At 42.2% G+C, this 18,748-nt stretch overlaps 1 protein-coding gene across 1 annotated transcript in view; it reads left to right on the top strand.

The window, feature by feature from the left end:
- The window catches only part of Ip6k1 (inositol hexakisphosphate kinase 1), a 43,683-nt gene that overhangs the window by 9,785 nt on the left and 15,150 nt on the right, over positions 1–18,748 (top strand). The window contains exons 2-3 of the mRNA XM_032910587.1: positions 12,738–13,085; positions 17,639–17,849. Coding sequence (XP_032766478.1) covers positions 12,863–13,085; positions 17,639–17,849 — 434 coding nt within the window. The 5' untranslated portion in view covers positions 12,738–12,862. The remainder of the gene's footprint in view (positions 1–12,737; positions 13,086–17,638; positions 17,850–18,748) is intronic.

Here is an 18,748-nt window from a genome sequence, read left to right on the forward strand (position 1 = left end):
CTTTATGCTTCCCTAGGCAAGCGCTCTACCACTGAGCTAAATCCCCAACCCCCAGTCCCTGTATGTTTATTTTAGGTGGGGCTTAGTAGTGTGACTGCATGACTTACATGGCTTGTTAACTTTTTTAAAGCATTAATTATCCCACAATCTCTGTGCCGCTTTTAGCCTTTTATCCATTGAAAGATGTGATTTTTTTTTCTTCTATTTTAAAAGTCTGGATGGGCTTGGGGTGGGTGGGGTGGGGTGGAGAGATGGCTCAGAGGTTAAGAGCTCTGGATGCTCTTCCAGAGGTCCAGGTCCTGAGTTAAATTCCCAGCAGCTACATGGTGGCTCACAATCATCTGTAATGTAATTTAGTGTCTTCTGGTCTGCAAGTAGAACACTGTATACATAATAAATACATAATAAATAAATACATAATAAATAAATCTTTAACAAGAGAAGTTTGGACAGGGCTGGAGAGACGGCTCAGAGGTTAATAAACCACTACTTGCTCTTCCAGAGGACACAGGTTCAATTCCTAGCTCACAACTGTCTGTAACTTCAGTTTGAGGGGACTTGACACTCTTTTTTTTTTTTTTTTTTCCCTTTTTTTCAGAGCTGGGGACTGAACCCAGGGCCTTGCGCTTGCTAGGCAAGCGCTCTACCACTGAGCTAAATCCCCAACCCCGGGACTTGACACTCTTACATGGACATACATGCAGGCTAATAAACACCAATGCACGTAAAATAAAAATAAACTAATTTTTAAACATTTGGGCATTATAAGTGGCAGTGCTTCCTGTTTTTATGTATTTTTTTTTTCTCTTTTCTTTTTTTCGGAGCTGGGGACCGAACCCAGGGCCTTGCGCTTGCTAGGCAAGTGCTCTACCACTGAGCTAAATCTCCAACCCACTGTTTTTATGTATTAAGTGTAAGGAACTTGCCTGTTCCTCCTTAACAGCTTCTAGGTAATTATTTTGGCTGGGTTGTTGAACAAGTGTTACTGGGATTTCATGGCCCTTAATGAAATATGGGCCCATCCTGGAACTGTTTGTAAAACAATCTTTGTTAAGGATATGAAGGCTAATACACTATGTAGGACCATGAGTTTTTAAAAAAAATTATTTTTAATTAATTAGTTAAAAAACATTGAAGTTGGAGAGATGACTCAGCAGTTAAGATCACTGATTGCACTTCTAGAGGATCTGGGTTCAATTCTCAGCATGCAGATGGCAGCTCACAACTGTCTGTAACTCCAGTTCCAGGGGACCCCACACTCTCAAACAAATACACATGCAGGCAAAATACCAGTGCACATAAAGTAAATATAAATTATTTAAAAAATGGAGAGATGGCTCAGCAGTTAAGAGTACAGTTTGCTCTTCCAGAGATCCTGCATTCAAATCCCAGCATCCACATGGTGGCTCACAACCATCTGTAATGGGGTCTGATGCCCTCTTCTGGTGTGTCTGAAGACAGCAGCAGTGTACTCATATATAATAAATAAGTCTTTGCTTAAAAAGAAGTTGGGAATCCCTGGAATAATTGTTGTTATTCTTTTTTTGGCAGGGACAGTGCAGGTCTAGTTGGCTGTACAACCTCGGGCTTTCTGTGTTGCTGAGCTCGGCTGCAGCGTTTCTGCTGTTCTCCTCTGTCTATTGATGGCTGAGATTACAGGAGTGTTGCTGGACCTAGCTAGTCCTGAGTTCCTGCTATAAAAGCAATCGACAGGATAAAGACAAAATGAAACCATCTCTTCTTTAGGAAGTTTATCTTTTCAAACATAAGATTAGTTAGAGGTATAACTTTGTGGGTGTTTTGAGACTGGGTCTCACTGTGTAGTCCTGGCTATCCTGGAACTCATTCTCCTGACCATGCTGGCCTCATCCTGAACTTGCAGAGATTTGCCTGTTTCTGCCTCCCAAATGCTGGGATTACAGGTGTGCCACATGCCTAGCATAGAACCATAACTTTTTAGTAGAGCAGGTAAAAAAGTTCTTCAGTCATGGATGATTGTAAGCTATCATGTGGGTTCTAGGAACCAAACCTGGGTCCTCTGCAAGGGCAGTAAGTGTCTGTCTGAACCCTTGAGCCCCTTTGTTTTGTTTTCTGAGGTAGGGCTTCTTGTAGCTTAGACTCTATGTAGTCAAGGACAGCCTTGGACTCCAGTTTTATCCCTTGAGTGCTGGGATTGCGGTTTTATACCACCATGTCCAATTTTATGTTATGTTGGGGTTAAATCTAGACCTTTGTACATGCTAGACAAATACTCTACCAACTGAACTACAACCCCCAGTCTTAGATTTAGTTGTTACTAATGCCTTTTAGTGCCTAAGGAAACATTTTTAGCTGATTTTCTTAGGCATGGGTGGGATAGATTTTTCTGAGGGATTTAAAAAAGAAAAAAAAAAAACAGTTTCTAAAAACAAACAGAAAATAAAAGTGAAGTTAGAAGTAGCATATGACCCAGCCGTAGTACTCCTACAGCACCCAGAAGTGTCCAGCATAACCTACATGTCCACTAGTTAAGGCACCATTCACCATAGCTGAGGTCTGGACTCAGCCCCACGACCCATCAGGAAATGAGTGGGTAATGAAACTGGTTTATGTACAGTGTGGAGTTTTATGTAGAGAGACAGTGTCTCCAAAAAAGCAAAAAGAAGAGGAATTGTGTAACTTGCATAATGGATAGAGCCAGAGATCATCATATAAAGTGAAATAAACCAGATTCAGAAAGACAATTTTCTCTGTAAATATGCCTCTGTAAGAAGGCATATTTTCTCTGTAGCAGAATCTATGTTTTTAAAAAGTATTTAAAACATGAAAATAGAAGGTAGATTATTTAGCCACAGGAAGGGGACAAGTTAGGAGAGGGGAAAGGCACAAGAGAGGCTAATGATAGATAGCATGTGTTAAAATGTCGTAATGAACCCATCGTTTTGTATAATGAGTATATACTAAAAATGTCCCTGAGGATTATATTACCACCCCGGCCACACGCAAGCTGTGATGTGAGGCTCCTAGGATACCGTTCTTTGTTTAGATGAAATAGTCAATTTTAGTAGCATTTCTTAGAGAGTGAAGACTTTATAATTGTTGCCTTCAGGTCTTATTTTTATTTTATTTTTTTTCCGTTAGTTTTTTTTTTTTTTTTTTTTCCTTTTTTTCGGAGCTGGGGACCGAACCCAGGGCCTTGTGCTTGCTAGGCAAGCGCTTGACCACTGAGCTAAATCCCCAACCCCTATTTTATTTTTTTTAAATAAGGTCTCACATACTCAGGTTGTCCTTGAATTCAGTAAGTAGCTAAGGACGACCTTCAACTTTATGGCCTTGAAAGTCCTGGAAGTGCTAAAGTCATAGGCTTGTGTCACTACTCCCTTCTGACCTTCAGTATTTAGATGACTAAAGCTGCACAGAGAAGGGACTTTGTTGAGACACTCCTTCCCTCATACCCTCTGGCCTTGCTTCCCTGTAATGTGGAAAAGCGCAGAAAGAGCTCTCTATGGTTTTGGGGTTCCCACATCATTTTGCAGTAGCAGGGAACTGAACAAAAGACCTGTGGTGTGGACTGCCTGCAAATGACACGTGTTTCTCCATATGACCCTGCTTAACACTTTTCCAGCAACAGGCAAAGAAAAGAAAAATTGTTTTAAGTATTTCTTAGCTGTGGAACTTTTCTTAGCAAGTCACTTTCCAGTGGTACCAGTTGGAGATGCAACTTTCCTTACCTCATAGAATTGGTCTGATACAGAGAGGTTCGAGTTACCACTTACATCAGTTATTCAGATCTTCACAGTACTGGGGACTGAGTCTGCACCTCCAGTGTGCTCTGCAAGGGCTCTACCGCTGAGCTGCGTCTCCTGCTCTCCACTTTTCCTGTTGAGATGTTGAGACAGGGTCTCACTGACTGTCTAGGCTGCTTGCCTGCTAGGTTTTGAATTTGTGGTTTTCCTGACTTACCTGGAATTACAATCCAAATTTAACAGGCTAGGTTTTAATGACTTTTGATATTAAATGTAGATGGTGCAGCTAATGTTAAAGGAGTTCATTACCATAGAGAATAGATGAACATCAGGAAGTTTCTAACCTCTTTGGAAAGATAAATGATAAAATACATAGTTGAATTAGATATTTCATGAGTGTCTCTCAAGATCCTGACCTTGTTACATATTAAATTAGGGTTTTTTTTTTCTATACACCCCCCAAAAAAAATACAGGGTTTCTTTTTGTGGTCTTGGCTGTCCTGGAACTCACTCTGGAGACCAATCTGGTCTTGAATTCAGCAACTGCCTGCCTCTGCCTCCCGAGTGCTGGGACTAAAGGTGTGTGCCACTAAACTCAGCTATATTGGAGACTTTTGTGTTCGTTTTTGTTGTTGTTTTGTTTTTGGTGTGAGTACTGAACTCCACTCAAGGTCTTGCACATGCTAGGCTAAATTCTAACCAACTAGGAATATATATATAAATTACTAAGTATAACAGATTGCATAATGAGGGACTTAATTGGTCAGAATAGAATAGAAAGAATAGGAAACTACACATGGGAATGGCCAGGTCCCTAGGCTACTAAACATGGTTAAGGAAGAAGACACTTCTAGGCTAGGGGCCATACCTTGTTGGATGCCTAGCCTTGTAGCTTTGCCTAGCTAGATAGCAGAATCATTGTGGGGTTTATGTTGGCAGAAGATGTTAGAAATCAGCATTCTAGAACTTAGTGGGTAGGTTCTATTTACAAGGAAATGTATCACCAAAAGCACTAGACTGTGAAGTTGTTGAGTGAGGTGTTAGAGGAAGCTGCTGGCCTCTACTCCATGCATCGTGGGAGTCAAAACAGCTGTGGTTGGGTTCTAGGGCAGCTGGCTACATGGTGGAGGCCTGGTGGGAGTTGAAGAATGGGACCAGAATGGAAAGTGTCTGAGTTTGCATTAGTGTCTCTCTGTTGTCTCTACTGACAAACTTAGTATCAGCTACCAGGGAAAAGTAATGATTTCATCCTTGTTTTTTGCCAATGGACAATGGAGAGTAGATTATTATTATCAGATTATTATCTTGTCATCTCCACCTCCCATTTTTTGAGGACAGGATTTCACTATTTAACCTAGTTTGGCCTTGAATTCACAATCTTTCTGCCTTAGCCTTCTGAGTGTTAGAATTTCAAGTGTGTACAACCGTAGCCAACTTTAGTTTGTTTCTTTAACACAGTATTGACTTAAACTACGTCTTATTCTGGCCCAGGATAACCTGTGCTTTGGTTTTTTTCACCATAGGTTTATTTGAGTTGTTTTTAAACTTCATTTACTGTGTGTACTCTGTGTGTGTGTGCATGCACACTTATGTGCCTACTTGGAAAAAGGCCAGAGAACAACCTTGGGTTTATTCTGCAGATGATGTTCATACTCTTTTTGAGGTAGGGCTTTTACTGGCCTGGAATTCACGAAGTAGGCCAGGCTGGATGGCCAGCAAATCCCAAGGATCTTATTTCTATCTTCCCAGTGCTTGGAACAGACATCGCTATGCTCGTTTAAATTCCTTTGTTAGACTCTCAGAGATCTGCCTCTTAGGAGGAGCTGGGATTTAAGGGCTGGACCACCACATCTGACACCCATATCAGTGGCTTACAATTACTTGTAGATCTGATGGAATCTGGTGCTTCTGGCCTCTGAGCCTGCACACATTGGTCCTCTAGAAGAGCAGCCAGTGCTCCTAATGGCTGAGCCTTCTCTCCAGCCCCTGAGATTGATTTATTAGCTACTATTGTATGTGTGTTTATGCATACACATGCATGTGTATCATGAATCCCATGTGAAGGTTGAGGAACCTGTTGTCATTCCACTGTGCTAGAAATTAAAGTCATCAGCTGGTTCTGCAAGTGTTTTTACTTTCTGTATTGTCTTGTTGACCCAATTTCCAGCAATTCCGTTATTTTTACTTATTTATTGTTTTGTTTTTCCACTATGTATCACTGACTGGAACTCAACTTATGTAGACTAGGCTGGCCTTGGACTCACAGAGATCCACTTGCCTCTGCTACTCTTGTGTTGGGATCACCAGGTCCCACAGTGTTCCACGGTGCTTGGATAGTCCCTAGCAGTTCTTGGAAGTCATGTAGTGCAATTTTTTTTTTTTTTTTTTTTTTTTTTTTTTTTTTTCCGAGCTGGGGACCGAACCCAGGGCCTTGTGCTTCCTAGGCAAGCGCTCTGCCACTGAGCTAAATCCCAACCCCTGTAGTGCAATTCTTACAACTTTACAGTTTTACCTAGTGTTTATAGTTTTAGTCTTTACATTAGGTGCTTGATTTATTTTGAATTAATTTTATATGTTAAGATTAGGGTTGAGGTTCATTTTTTTTCTCCCTTGTGGATATAAGGTTGTGCAAGTATTGTCAACGTTTATTGTAAAGGTTCTACTTTTGCTTACTTGCTTGTTTGGTGGTAATGTTTTGTTTTGTTTTACATTTTTATTTAATTTTCTTTTTGAGGCCGGTCTCATTTTACATAGCCCTCACTGACTTGGAATTTAGGTGGCCTCAGAATGACCTGACTGTCTCTGCATCCAAGTTTTGGGATTAAAGTGTTAGGGTTGAGGATTTAGCTCAGTAGTAGAGCACTTGCCTAGCAAGCACAAGGCCCTGGGTTCGGTCCCCAGCTCTGAAAAAAAAAAGAAAAAGGATTGGGATTAAAGTGTATGCCTCTACACACAGGTCAATTAATAGATACTTATTTTTTATAAGAATGGTTTAAGTCAGGTGGTAGTGGCACATAACTTAAGTCCCAGCACACAGGAGGCAAAGGTTGGCAGATCTCTTGAGTTCAAGGCTAGCCTCGAGCATAGTCTGCATAGATAGCCAGAGAAATCCTGGCTTAAAAAACAAAACGAATATTTTTTTTTTAATTATTTTATTCTATGTGTATGTTTTACTTGCTGGTATATATGTACACCATGTGTTTGCCCAGTGTCCAAGGAGTTCAGAAGAGGCCATTCCCTGGAACTGGAATTACAATTGTGAGCAGCCATGTGGGTTCTGGGAATTGAATTGGGTCCTCTAGTTGAATAGCAGGTACCCTTAACCCCTGTGCAATTTCTCTAGTGCCCAAAACAAATAATTTATTGAAAAGTAAGGGAGTAGTGAGCTTAGGCAGTAGTGAGTATGTAGAGTACTGCCTCTCAGTATTCATGAAGTTACTTAGACTTGGTTCTCCTCAAACATAGTGTTGTGTAACCCATGCTTATGTGACTTAGTCCATTGTGTTCTGTTTTGTTACAGGAATTTTACTGGTTTTCCTTAGATTGTATCAGACAGTAAAAACATGAACCAAAGACCAAAAGACATATTTGTTAACACTAAAAGTATTGCTTTAATTTTTTCTCCTCTTCCTGACGTACCAGGTTTAACTTTACAAAAGCAAGTCTAAATAAATAGGAAGTCCCAGACCAGCCATAGCTACGTAGTGAGACACTGCCTCAATGATCCCGTCTTAGTAGTAGTAGCAGCAGCAGTAGCAGTAGTAATAATAATAAAAATAACAACAATAGTAATATTGTGGGTGTTGTGTTCATTTGTAGTCCCACCTATTTGGGAGACAGAGGCAGCAGAAGAGTTACTGGAGTACAAGTTCAAGGCTACCCTGGGTAAAAGCCAGACCCTATCTGAAAAAAAGAGAAAACCATCCTTTAAGAGAATGCGATAGTCTTATCATAATGCTTTCAATGTCTAAGGGATATAGTTAATTATTTTGTTTACTAGGGATTGATCCCAGAGCCGCCTCACACATGCTAGGCAAGCATTTTACCCACATGTCCTTAGAGTAACATGTCTTTAGCCCTGGTGCATTTCATTGTAAAAGAAGTAATGAAATGAAAGTCATAGTAATACAATGCATAGAAAATTATGAACTAGGTTGGGGATTTAGCTCAGTGGTAGAGCGCTCGCCTAGCAAGCGCAGGGCCCTGAGTTCGGTCCCCAGCTCCAAAAAAAAAAAAAAAAGAAAAAATTATGAATTGATTTTTGATGTGATTTGCAAATTTGCCTGTGAAATGTGAATATGAAGGATGCTTTGGTTAATAAATTACTACCTAACAAGTGCAAGTGGTTAATCTACAGCCATAAGAAAGTGTGTTGGCCTCTGAACTCTGGGCTTAGAGCGCATACTTGCTGCCGGAAGTCTGTGATTCTGCCTGGCTGAGGGGTACAGGGACCAGGATTGCCTTGCAGTTGCTGTTGAGACTGCTTTCCTGGTTCTTAAGTAGTCCTCACCCTGTTTGCAACCCAAGCTCATCCCAGTCTCTCTTGTTTGCCAGGACTTTGCAGTCTCTGCCACTTCCCAGGCTTACTGTTTTGTGAATTAAATTAGACCTGAGAAAAACAAACTAAACACCCAACCCAAACAAAAACTCCAACCATTTATTTTGTGTTTCCTAAGTTTGGTTCAGCAAGATCTTCTATCTGGCTCCTTATTTATTATTGAGATCATTTGTGTATGCCTAATTTTTCTCCCCTTTGTTTTTCCTTTAGAATCATTGATTAAATCCTATCCTGTTTTTGTATGTTCTTTTTTTTTTTTTTTTACAACATTTTGTTACAGGTTTTGTTCTTTTTGCTTTTAAAAAAATATTTATTATGTATATATCATACAACTTTCTGCGTGCATGTAGGCAGAAGAGGGTACCAGATCTCATTATAGATGGTTGTGAGCCACCATGTGGTTGCTGGGAATTGAACTCAGGACCTCTGGAAGAGCAGTCAGTGCTCTTAACCACTGAGCCATCTCGCCAGCCCCCTTTATGCTATTCTTACCTGGCTACATTTAAACTTGTTTTTGATTCACTTATCAAATCTTTTTGAGAGTCTACACAAAATTTTATGTTTTCTTTGTTGTTGGTTTAGAATTCTGTCTGCAGAATGTCTTTGTAAATCCACTTTACCTTTTTGTTGTGGTTTTGGTAGAGATGGGTGATGCCTATACTCTTAGCACACAGGCATCTGGGATAGGAAGAATTGTCCTGGGCTATAGTAAGTTCCAGGCCAGCCTAGGCTTGGCTATACTAAGACCCTGTCTCAAAGAAAACAAATACTTGTGTGTGTGCGTGTGTGTGTGTATGTGTGTACGTATACCTTGCTACCTCATCCTCCTGGGTGCTGGGATTACACCCGTGTACCACCACCCCTGGGTTCTGGAAAAGAGAGCTCCTGGAATAGGAGTCAGGCACTCCACTGACAGCTGTATGCCAGCCCCGTCCAGTCCTTAAAAAAACAAGACTGGGATTTAGCTCAGTGGTAGAGCGCTTACCTAGGAAGTGCAAGGCCCTGGGTTCGGTCCCCAGCTCCGAAAAAACCAAAAAAAAAAAAAAAAAAACAAAAAACAAGACGTGTGTCTCATGTATGTGTTTATGGTATATGTATGTATGTGTGAGTATGGGTTCATACTGTGCTTGTGTGGAGGTCAGAGCATGTGTGATATGTATGTGTATATGATACATGTGTGTATGTGTGAGTATAGGCACATGTGTTTAGTTTACATGGCATTTGTGTGAAGGTCAGAGTATAATTTCTCATGCTGGTCTTTGCTTTCTACCTTGTTCTCTTGTTGTACTGCTGGGTACACCCAGCTAGCTGGCCCACTCTGGCCTATGAGCTTCCAGGATTCTACTCTCTCCCTGCCATCTCTTTTACTGTCTCCCAACTATGAGCACTGGGATTACAGACACATGCAATTTTATCCTCTGAATCATCCCCGGAGCCTACCTCTAGCCCTTGTCAAACTTTTTTGTTTGAAAAAAGAACTTGGTAAGCTGTCTAGACTGGTCTCAGATTTGATATCCTCCTGCCTTAGTAGGAGATTAAAGGCCCTACTACCACATATGCACTATGCCAGACAGTTTAAAGACTTTAAATTTTTGGTTCTTTTTTTCGGAGCTGGGGACTGAACTCAGGGCCTTGCACTTGCTAGGCAAGTGCTCTACCACTGAGCTAAATCCCCAACCCTCATGGCTTTAAATTTTTAAAAAATGTATTGTTTGAATGTAGAGTGTGGCAAGGCAAATGCCACAGTGTGTGTGTGTGAGTGTGTGTCTGTGTCTTTTTCTCTGTATGTGTGCCTGTGTAAGTCAGAGGAGAACTCTGGAGTGGGTTTTCTCCTTTATGTAGTTTCTGGGAACTGAATAAATTGTTCAGATTTGTAAAACACTTTACCTACTGAGCTATCTTGCCCAGTTCAAAGTTTTTTGTTTTGTTTTGTTTTTTTAAGATTTATTTGTTTAATGTATGTGAGTACACTGCTGTCCTCAGACATACCAGAAGAGGGCATCAGATCTCATTACAGATGGTTGCGAGCCACCATGTGGTTGCTGGGAATTGAACTCAGGACCTCTGGAAGAGCAGTCAGTGCTCTTAACTGCTGAGCTATCTCTCCAGCCTTCAGTTCAAAGTCTTAAAAGTGTGTAAGTGTGTATGGGTGTGTGTGTGTGTGTGTGTGTGTGTGCACACACACGCACGCACGCACGCGCATGGTATATGCACATGAGTGCAGATGGCCGAGTGCAGGTGGCAGTGGAGTCAGAGTTGTCAGATCTCCTGGACCTGCAGTTATAGGCAGTTGTGAGCCACCTGACATGAGTGTTAGGAATCTACTCAAGCTCTCTGCAAGAGAGGACACAATCTTAAAACAAAATGGAGGTAAGATTGGGGCGGACACAGATACAGAGAGGTTCAGTGAGGAGGGGAAGACCAGCTGTTTTGTTCCTGTTAGGTTTTCCTAGAATGAGTAGACTGCTGAATATGTTGAGTCCTGAGTTTTGACTACAGAATTAATAGACTAGGTGAAGGGACCATCAAAACAGATGGAAACAGGAAGGTGAGGGAGTAGTGCTTGGGGACAAATGAAGGAAAAAGTATGCCAAGGACATTTAACAGTTTCCACCTCCAAGAGCAGTGGTTCTCAACCTGTGTGTCATACCCTTTGCAGGGTCCCTAAGACCATCTGCATATCAGATATTTACATTACAATTCATAGAAGTAGCAAAATTACAGTTGTTAAATAGCAGTGAAAACACTTATCCGTTGGGGGTCACATGACATAAGGAGTGCAGCCTTAGGAAGGTTAAGAACCACTGTCCTAGAGGATTGGGACGGTAATCATTGTCTCCTTGGGAACCAGCGTTTTTTCCTATCCTTTAAACCAACAAACGCACACCTCTAATCCCAGAATTTGGGAGGCAGTGGCAGGTGGCACTTCAAACCCCCTAGTGCAGGTTAGCCTCCTGTTTGTTTTTTTGTTTTTTTGTTTGTTTTTGTTGTTTTGTTCTGTTTTGTTTTTTTAAGGCAGAATTTCATTCTGACAAGTTGACCCTAAGTCTCCAGCCTCAGCCTCTGAATGCTAAATGTGAAATTATAGGTGTAAGCCACCACTCTAGGCAGATCAGACAGTTAGCCCAACATGCCAATGCAGGGTGTTTTTAAACAGAACAGATGGCCTCTCTTGTAGTGCAAAGAACATAGTAAGCTCAGAGGCTGAGCAGCGGAACTCCATGACCTCGGTGACCACAGTCCATTCATAAACACTGACAAGATCTCAGCTATTTTCATTTTAATATAAGTCCCAAGGGTGAGAGTACCATTTGCTCTGTATGGCAGTTGACTAATCTCCACGATATCTGAAGAGCATGGTCTGTGACTGCTGGACTCAGTGCCCTTTGCTCCTGCCCTCATGTCCTCTCATTGTTCCCAGTCTTCATCCTCAGTAGTGTGCCTACTACAGTCCTGACTCTGAAGTGGACTTGGTATTAAGGAAATGGCAAGAATTTCAACTTTTTGTAAGGGAAAGAAAAACTGACCTCAGAGGGAAGATGTTCTACTACAGAGAGCTTGTCTATCCCACAGTGGGAAGGGTGCGCTGTGGTGCCAGACACGGCTGAAAGTAGAAGAATCTGAATTCCTCTGAGGGAAAGCAAAAATAAAAGATTTTTAAACAGTGGGTATCGTGGCTCATGACTTTAATTCTAGGACTTGGGGAGCAGAGGCAGACATTCCATGACAAACCTGGTCTACACAGCCAGTTCCAGTCCAGCCAGGGCTACACAGAAATTTCCCATTTGGGGGGTGGGGGGGGGGAGAGGTTTGCTTTAAATCCTATCAGAATGGCTTTTCATGTCTGTCCCCTGTACTTGTAGCAGAGAAGTTTTGAAGCTAATATGACCTGATACTTAAGGTAGAAACCCTTGAGGACAGCAAGTTTAGGGCCATCCTGGATGATAATGAAGAAACCTTGTCCTAGAAAATAAACATAAACATAATATTGGCACAGAGTTTCCGTTGGGATGATAGAAGCCTGTGTTGTGAAGGTGGATGGTGGTGATGGTTACACAATAGCGTGAATGTTCTTAATCCACTGGAAGGTGTGCGTAATGGTTAAAATGCAAACAAAATCCAGACATGCTTCTCTTGGGTCAGCATGAGACCTTGAACAAAGTGCATTTCTGTTTTTTCCTGATCTTTTCATCTTTGAAGCTTACATAACTGGTTTAGTTGTCATACTGATGGTTGTGACATGGTGTATCTCTGCAGTAAAATCCTCAGAGTATTTAGAGGGAGTTTTAGGGGAGCCGTGTATACAGAATGATGGGTGGAGACCAAGGCTGCATCATTTTGACGAAATTTTCCAGCTGCCTCTTAGGTTACAGTAGAATACATGCAGGGGATGCACACAGAGGGGAAATTGTCTGGCCAGATGTTTGATTCCCTTTTCCTGTACTTTTTTCTAGGACAGAACAATAAGCTAAGCAGACTCTAACCATTGGCCTCCCACTAGCCAGGATCGACCTAGCTCTCCTTTTGTGGTCCATGTGCTGCATCGTCTGCTGTCAGTGTGTAACCGGCCCCCAACGCAATGTGTGTTTGTCAAACCATGGAAGTGGGGCAGTATGGCAAGAACGCAAGTCGGGCGGGAGACCGAGGAGTCCTCCTGGAGCCCTTTATCCATCAGGTGGGCGGACACAGCAGCATGATGCGGTACGACGATCACACAGTGTGCAAACCTCTCATCTCTCGGGAACAGCGCTTCTACGAGTCTCTCCCTCCCGAAATGAAGGAATTCACCCCAGAATACAAAGGTCGGTCAGTGGTCCTTTTTGTGAGACTAGCAACCTTTGACAGAGTTGCTCAGTGGTCCTGTGTTGTTTGCCTTATGATGCGGTTGTGGTTCTTTATTACCCCAGGTCGTTAGGTAAAATCAGAAGCTGAAATTAGCAGAAATGGTTTTAGATCATGAAAAGCTGAGAAAAATCGACAGCAGGAAGGCCCATTGGTAGAGAAAAGACTATTGTCAAGGAGTCCCTTGTTTGTGACACAGGTCTAGGGGAGAAGGGGACAATCCTTTGATCCCTAGGAAGGATAAAGGGGTACTGTCTAGGCCTTAAGATGGTTGGGCAGCTGGCAAGGGGACAGTGGTATGTGTTTGTGTGTGCTGGAGAGGGAATTTATGGGATATTCAGGGGCCCTGATAATAGAGTTTGTTTTAAGATAAGAGCTGACTTTACAGAACAGAAAGAACCTTGTGGGTGTCTTAGAATCAGGCCACAATAGCATCTATTCTTTACACTCTGTGTACTATTAATTACTATCTTATTTATTTACTTATTTATATAAGTACACTGTCGCTGTCTTCAGACACACCAGAAGAGGGCATCAGATCCTATTACAGATGGTTGTGAGCCACCATGTGGTTGCTGGGAATTGGACTCAGGACCTCTAGAGGAACAGTCAATGCCCTTAACCACTGAGCCATCTCTCCAACTTTTATAAAATTGTTCAGAACCAGGCTGGAGAGATAGCTCTGTGGATAGGAGTGTATGTTGGTTCCCAGCACCCACATGGCAGCTCACAACTGCCTGTAACTCCAGGTCCAGGGAATTTACTTTCACTCACGTGTGAGGTACACTTAAATAAACATAGTCAAAATTCTCATACACATAAAATAAAAATGAGTAATCCTTTTAAATTCTTTTTTAATTTAGTTATGATTTTAGTCATGTTAACATTCTTTACTTAGGGGATTTCCATTTAGCCATCCAAGTAAGAGCTGACTTGGATTCTTTTTTTAAAAATTTGTTTTGTTTGTTATATATACAACATTCAGCCTGCATGTATATCTACCTGCCAGCGAGGGCACTAGATTCCATTCCAGATGTTTGTGAGCCACCATGTGGTTGCTGGGAATTGAACTCAGGACCTCTGGAAAAGCAGTCAGTGTTCTTTTTTTTTTTTTTTTTTGGTTCTTTTTTTCAGAGCTGGGGACCGAACCCAGGGCCTTGCACTTCCTAGGCAAGCGCTCTACCACTGAGCTAAATCCCCAACCCCAGCAGTCAGTGTTCTTAACCGCCGCTGAGCCACCTCCCCAGCCCCTGACTTGATTCTTTAAGTCTGAGAAATTATGGAAAAATACATAGAGTTTGCCATTTTGTTGTATGATTTAATAGCATTAGGTACACTAACATAGTTGTGTGACTATGACCACTGTTGACTGTGAAGCAGGCATTGTGAGCATACAAACCTCCCTGTGCTCTCTGTGTCTGAGCCTTGGAAACTTATAGTCTACTTTCAGTAACAAATAGTGTAATAGTCCATATAAATGAAATCATACATTTTTCTCAGTTTGTATCTGGCTAATTTCTTTTAGCCTGTTTTTAAAGTTCATCTGTTTCGTAGCATGTATTTGAATTCCTTCTCGGTGCTGGAGCTCAGTGCTGGAGTGCTCGCCTGACCTGAGTAAGAGCCTGGGTTTGACTCCGGCACCACAAAGAAAACAAACCGTAAAAAGAAAAGATGTATTTGTATGTGTGTAGGAACTCTTGTACCACGGCATTCATGCAGGAGACAGAGGGCGGCTTTCAGGAGTTGCTTCTCTTCTGCCTATATAGGTTGCAGGGATTGGGCTCACGCCTTTGGCCACAGGTGTCTTTACAGAGGAGGTCTCCTGTTACTATCAGTCCACCTTGGCATATTGGGTCACAGTAGGACTAGGTGCGTCTTCTCCTGTTAAACCTACACGAGGCAACCCAGCTAGGGGGAAGGAGTCCAAAGGCAGGCAGCAGAGTCAGAGTTAGCCCTGCTTCGGTTGTTAGGGTTCTCACATGGAGACCAAGCTGCCTAGGTCCCTCCCATGTATGTATGCTCTTTGGTTGGTGGTTCAGTCTCTGTGAGCCACTCTGGGCCCAGGTTAGTTGATTTTATAGGTTTTCATGTGGTGTCCTTGCTCTCTGGCTCCTTCAATCCTTCAGTTGCTGCTTTAGAGGGCTCAGGTTTAATTTCTAGCACCTACATGAAGGTTACAACGTCTGCGACTCCAGTTTCAGAAACTCTGACACCCTCTCTGGCCTCTGTGGATACTGCATGCATGTGGTAAATAGACATGCACTCAGGCACAAACACATATAGATATGAAATAAAATATTAAAAATGGCTGGGCTTGGTGGTGCACGCCTTTAGTCCCAGCACTTAGGAGTTAGAGGCAGACGAATCTCTGAGTTTGAAGCCAACCTGGTCTACAGAGCTAGTTCCCGGAGAGCCAGGGCCACACAGAAATCCTGTCTCAAAAAAACAAAAACAATAAATAATTAAAATGAAAACATGGCATTGGTTACAGTGTCACTGCCTCCATCTTCTGGATATTGTGAATGATGGTGCATACAAGGACATGTGTCCTGCTGTTCAGTTCTGTACATATTTAAAGGTACGCTGATTCTGTGTGTACCTTCCTGTTCTTTATAGCACTAGGGATTGAACCTAGGGACTGGATGGGCTAGGCAAGCCCTCTACCACCAAACCCCACCCCTATTCCTTTGTTTGTTTGTTTAAGAATGCTAGGAAATAGTCGACCAGTTTATCTGTATTCCCTGACCCTGTTTACATTTTAATTAGTAAAAAGACTTAGGCAGTTTTTAGAGCCTGGCTCCAGCTTGTGTGGTGGGGCTTTGTTTGTTTTAGCCTCAACTTGTACTTGGAGTTGTGTCCACAGCTCTCCTCATCCCTCAGACACTGCGTGATCATCCTGTGTTAAATGCTTTGCTCTGGAGACATTGTCATTTGCAATTACGGAACCCCACCTCATTTCTTCACACTTTTTTTTTCTTAAAGATTTATTTATTTATATGAGTACACTGTAGCTGTCTTCATGTACACTAGAAGAGGGCATCAGATCCCTTTACAGATGGCCGTGAGCCACCATGTGGTTGCTGGGGTTTGAACTCAGGACCTCTGGAAGAACAGTCAGTGCTCTTAACTGCTGAGCCATCTCTCCAGCCCCTTCTTCACACTTCTTAGAATCTGTAACTGTTCTGTGCATGTTTATTTACTTGGCAAAAGCAAAGCTAATGATACATATGGAAGGAAGATCTTCCTCATTCATCATGGAGGCATCTGTGGTTGTCTTCATACATAGTGATGAAACATTGCCTCCCTTAATACCAAGGACTGAGATACGGTGTCTCTGAGACCTCTCATTCCTAGTCAGCATTTAACTGGAGGTCCCAGCCCGTGCAGATAGATACATCTGAGTGGGGAAGAAAAAAGTAAAATTGTTTTTCCAATGAACAATAACTCTTTCTTCAGCCGAACTATTATTTGAACAAAGGATTCAAAACATTGCCCCAGGGATTCTTTGAATATGTATTCTGGACACACGAAGAATAAATCAAGATGGGGAAAGGAGGCTAATAGAAACAGCGGCTCTTTTCTGGGAGTGTGTGATGGTTCTGGGGACAGTCAAACTAGAGTGTAAGGGAGCGCCCAGAGTAGACGGAGGCTGTAGACTGAAAGAATTCAATCTTTCTTTTTTTAAAGATTTATTTATTATATAAGTGTACTGTAGCTGTCCTCAGACACCAGAAGAGGGCATCAGATCCCATTACAGATGGTTGTGAGCCACCATGTGGTTGCCGGGAATTGAACTCAGGACCTCTGGAAGAGCAGTCGGTGCTCTTAACCACTGAGCCATCTCTCCAGACCCAGGAAGAAAATACTTTATCTATGAACACTATCTTGGAGATTGTTTCTTTAGGTGACACTGTCATGCAAAAGGAAAACAGATTTAAGGATTATTGACAAGCAATGGGGTCATCTTAAAGCAGTTGAGTAGATAGAGGGTTAATTTTTTTAAGTACCCATCTTTTGAAAAAGATGTTGTTTTATGTGTGTGAGTGTTTGTGGTCTACACACCACATGCATCCTTGGTGTCCATAGAGACAGAACAGGACATCAGAGCCATGGAATTGGAGTTAGAGAGGCTTGTGAGCCACCATGTGGGTCCTCTGCAAGAGCAGCAGGTGCATTTGGTTGCTGAGCCGTCTGCCTGCCCTCTAGAGTGTCACATTTTGTCTGGCTTCGATGTCACCTGGAGAACATTCTATGTGAACGGTGAGTGCTGAGTTACAGAAAGCAGAAGGGTGAAGGGAAATGGAGAAGATAATTACACATTTACCCCCACTCAGAGGTAAGCAGTAGCTTGAGAGTTGTCAGTCTCTGGGAAATGGGTGTCCGCTGGCTATTATTCTCAATGGATGCACAGTTGGGTGAGGACAGGTGAGGTCCATGGTTTGTGAAAAAGCAGGAGCAGACGTGGACTCCACCAGGCTTGATGTCTGTTAGTCAGCTGCTTTTTCTCCCACAGGTGTGGTTTCTGTCTGTTTTGAGGGAGACAGTGACGGTTACATCAACTTGGTAGCCTACCCTTATGTGGAGAGTGAAACTGTAGAGCAAGATGACACACCTGAGCGGGAGCAACCTCGGCGCAAACACTCCCGCCGGAGCCTGCATCGGTCTGGCAGTGGTAGTGACCACAAGGAGGAGAAAGCCAGCCTGTCCTTTGAGACCTCTGAAAGGTAAGAAGGGTTTGGACAGAGCTTGGTAGCACATGCTGAATCCTAATGATACCAATATTCAGGACAGTGTTGGAGTCTTTGTTAGGGTCCAAGAATTATTGAAGGAATTGGGGGAATTCCAGGGAGGGGTAGGTGACCTTTATCCTGATTGGTTGGCTCTATTTCTAGGGGTTTCCATACCACAATCCAGGTGGTATCCTTTGTTGTTGTGCCCTTCTCTTCTTGGAGACCTTGGTGGGTGTCACTGTTATAGCATATTAAATGTCATATTCAGCAGGTCTCTGACTGGTTTGAGGGCTAGTACTTACCTAGCATATCTGAGTTAAACAACATTTTTTTTTAAAGGTTTATTTATGTATATGAGTAGTACACTGTAGCTGTCTTCACACACAGAAGAGGGCATCAGATCCCATTACAGATGGTTGTGAGCCACCATGTGGTTGCTGGGAATTGAACTCAGGACCTCTGGAAGAGCAGTCAGTGCCCTTAACCGCTGAGCCATCTCGCCAGCCCACTTATTTATCTGTTTCAAACTGTACCTTGCAAACATAAAACAAGAAACTAAAGCTCTAACCTCATAGTTAACTTTATCAATACTTAGCATGACTATATTAAAGGATATGATTATTTATAAAATTACTGCTTATCAACTTGTATTTTTTTTTTTTTTTTTTTTTTTTTTTTTTTTTTGGTTCGGTTTTTTTTTTCGAGCTGGGGACCGAACCCAGGGCCTTTGCGCTAGGCAGCGCTCTACCACTGAGCTAAATCCCCAACCCCAACTTGTATTTTTTTAATTATAGTAATTTTATGAGACTGAAGCCTATTAAGTTTGAGCCTTAAATATCATAGTTTTTAATTGAAGTTCTTCCAGTATCAAAATACAACTTTTTTTTAGCTCA

Source organism: Rattus rattus, chromosome 8, assembly GCF_011064425.1.
Source record: "Rattus rattus isolate New Zealand chromosome 8, Rrattus_CSIRO_v1, whole genome shotgun sequence".
Classification (NCBI taxonomy): domain Eukaryota; kingdom Metazoa; phylum Chordata; class Mammalia; order Rodentia; family Muridae; genus Rattus; species Rattus rattus.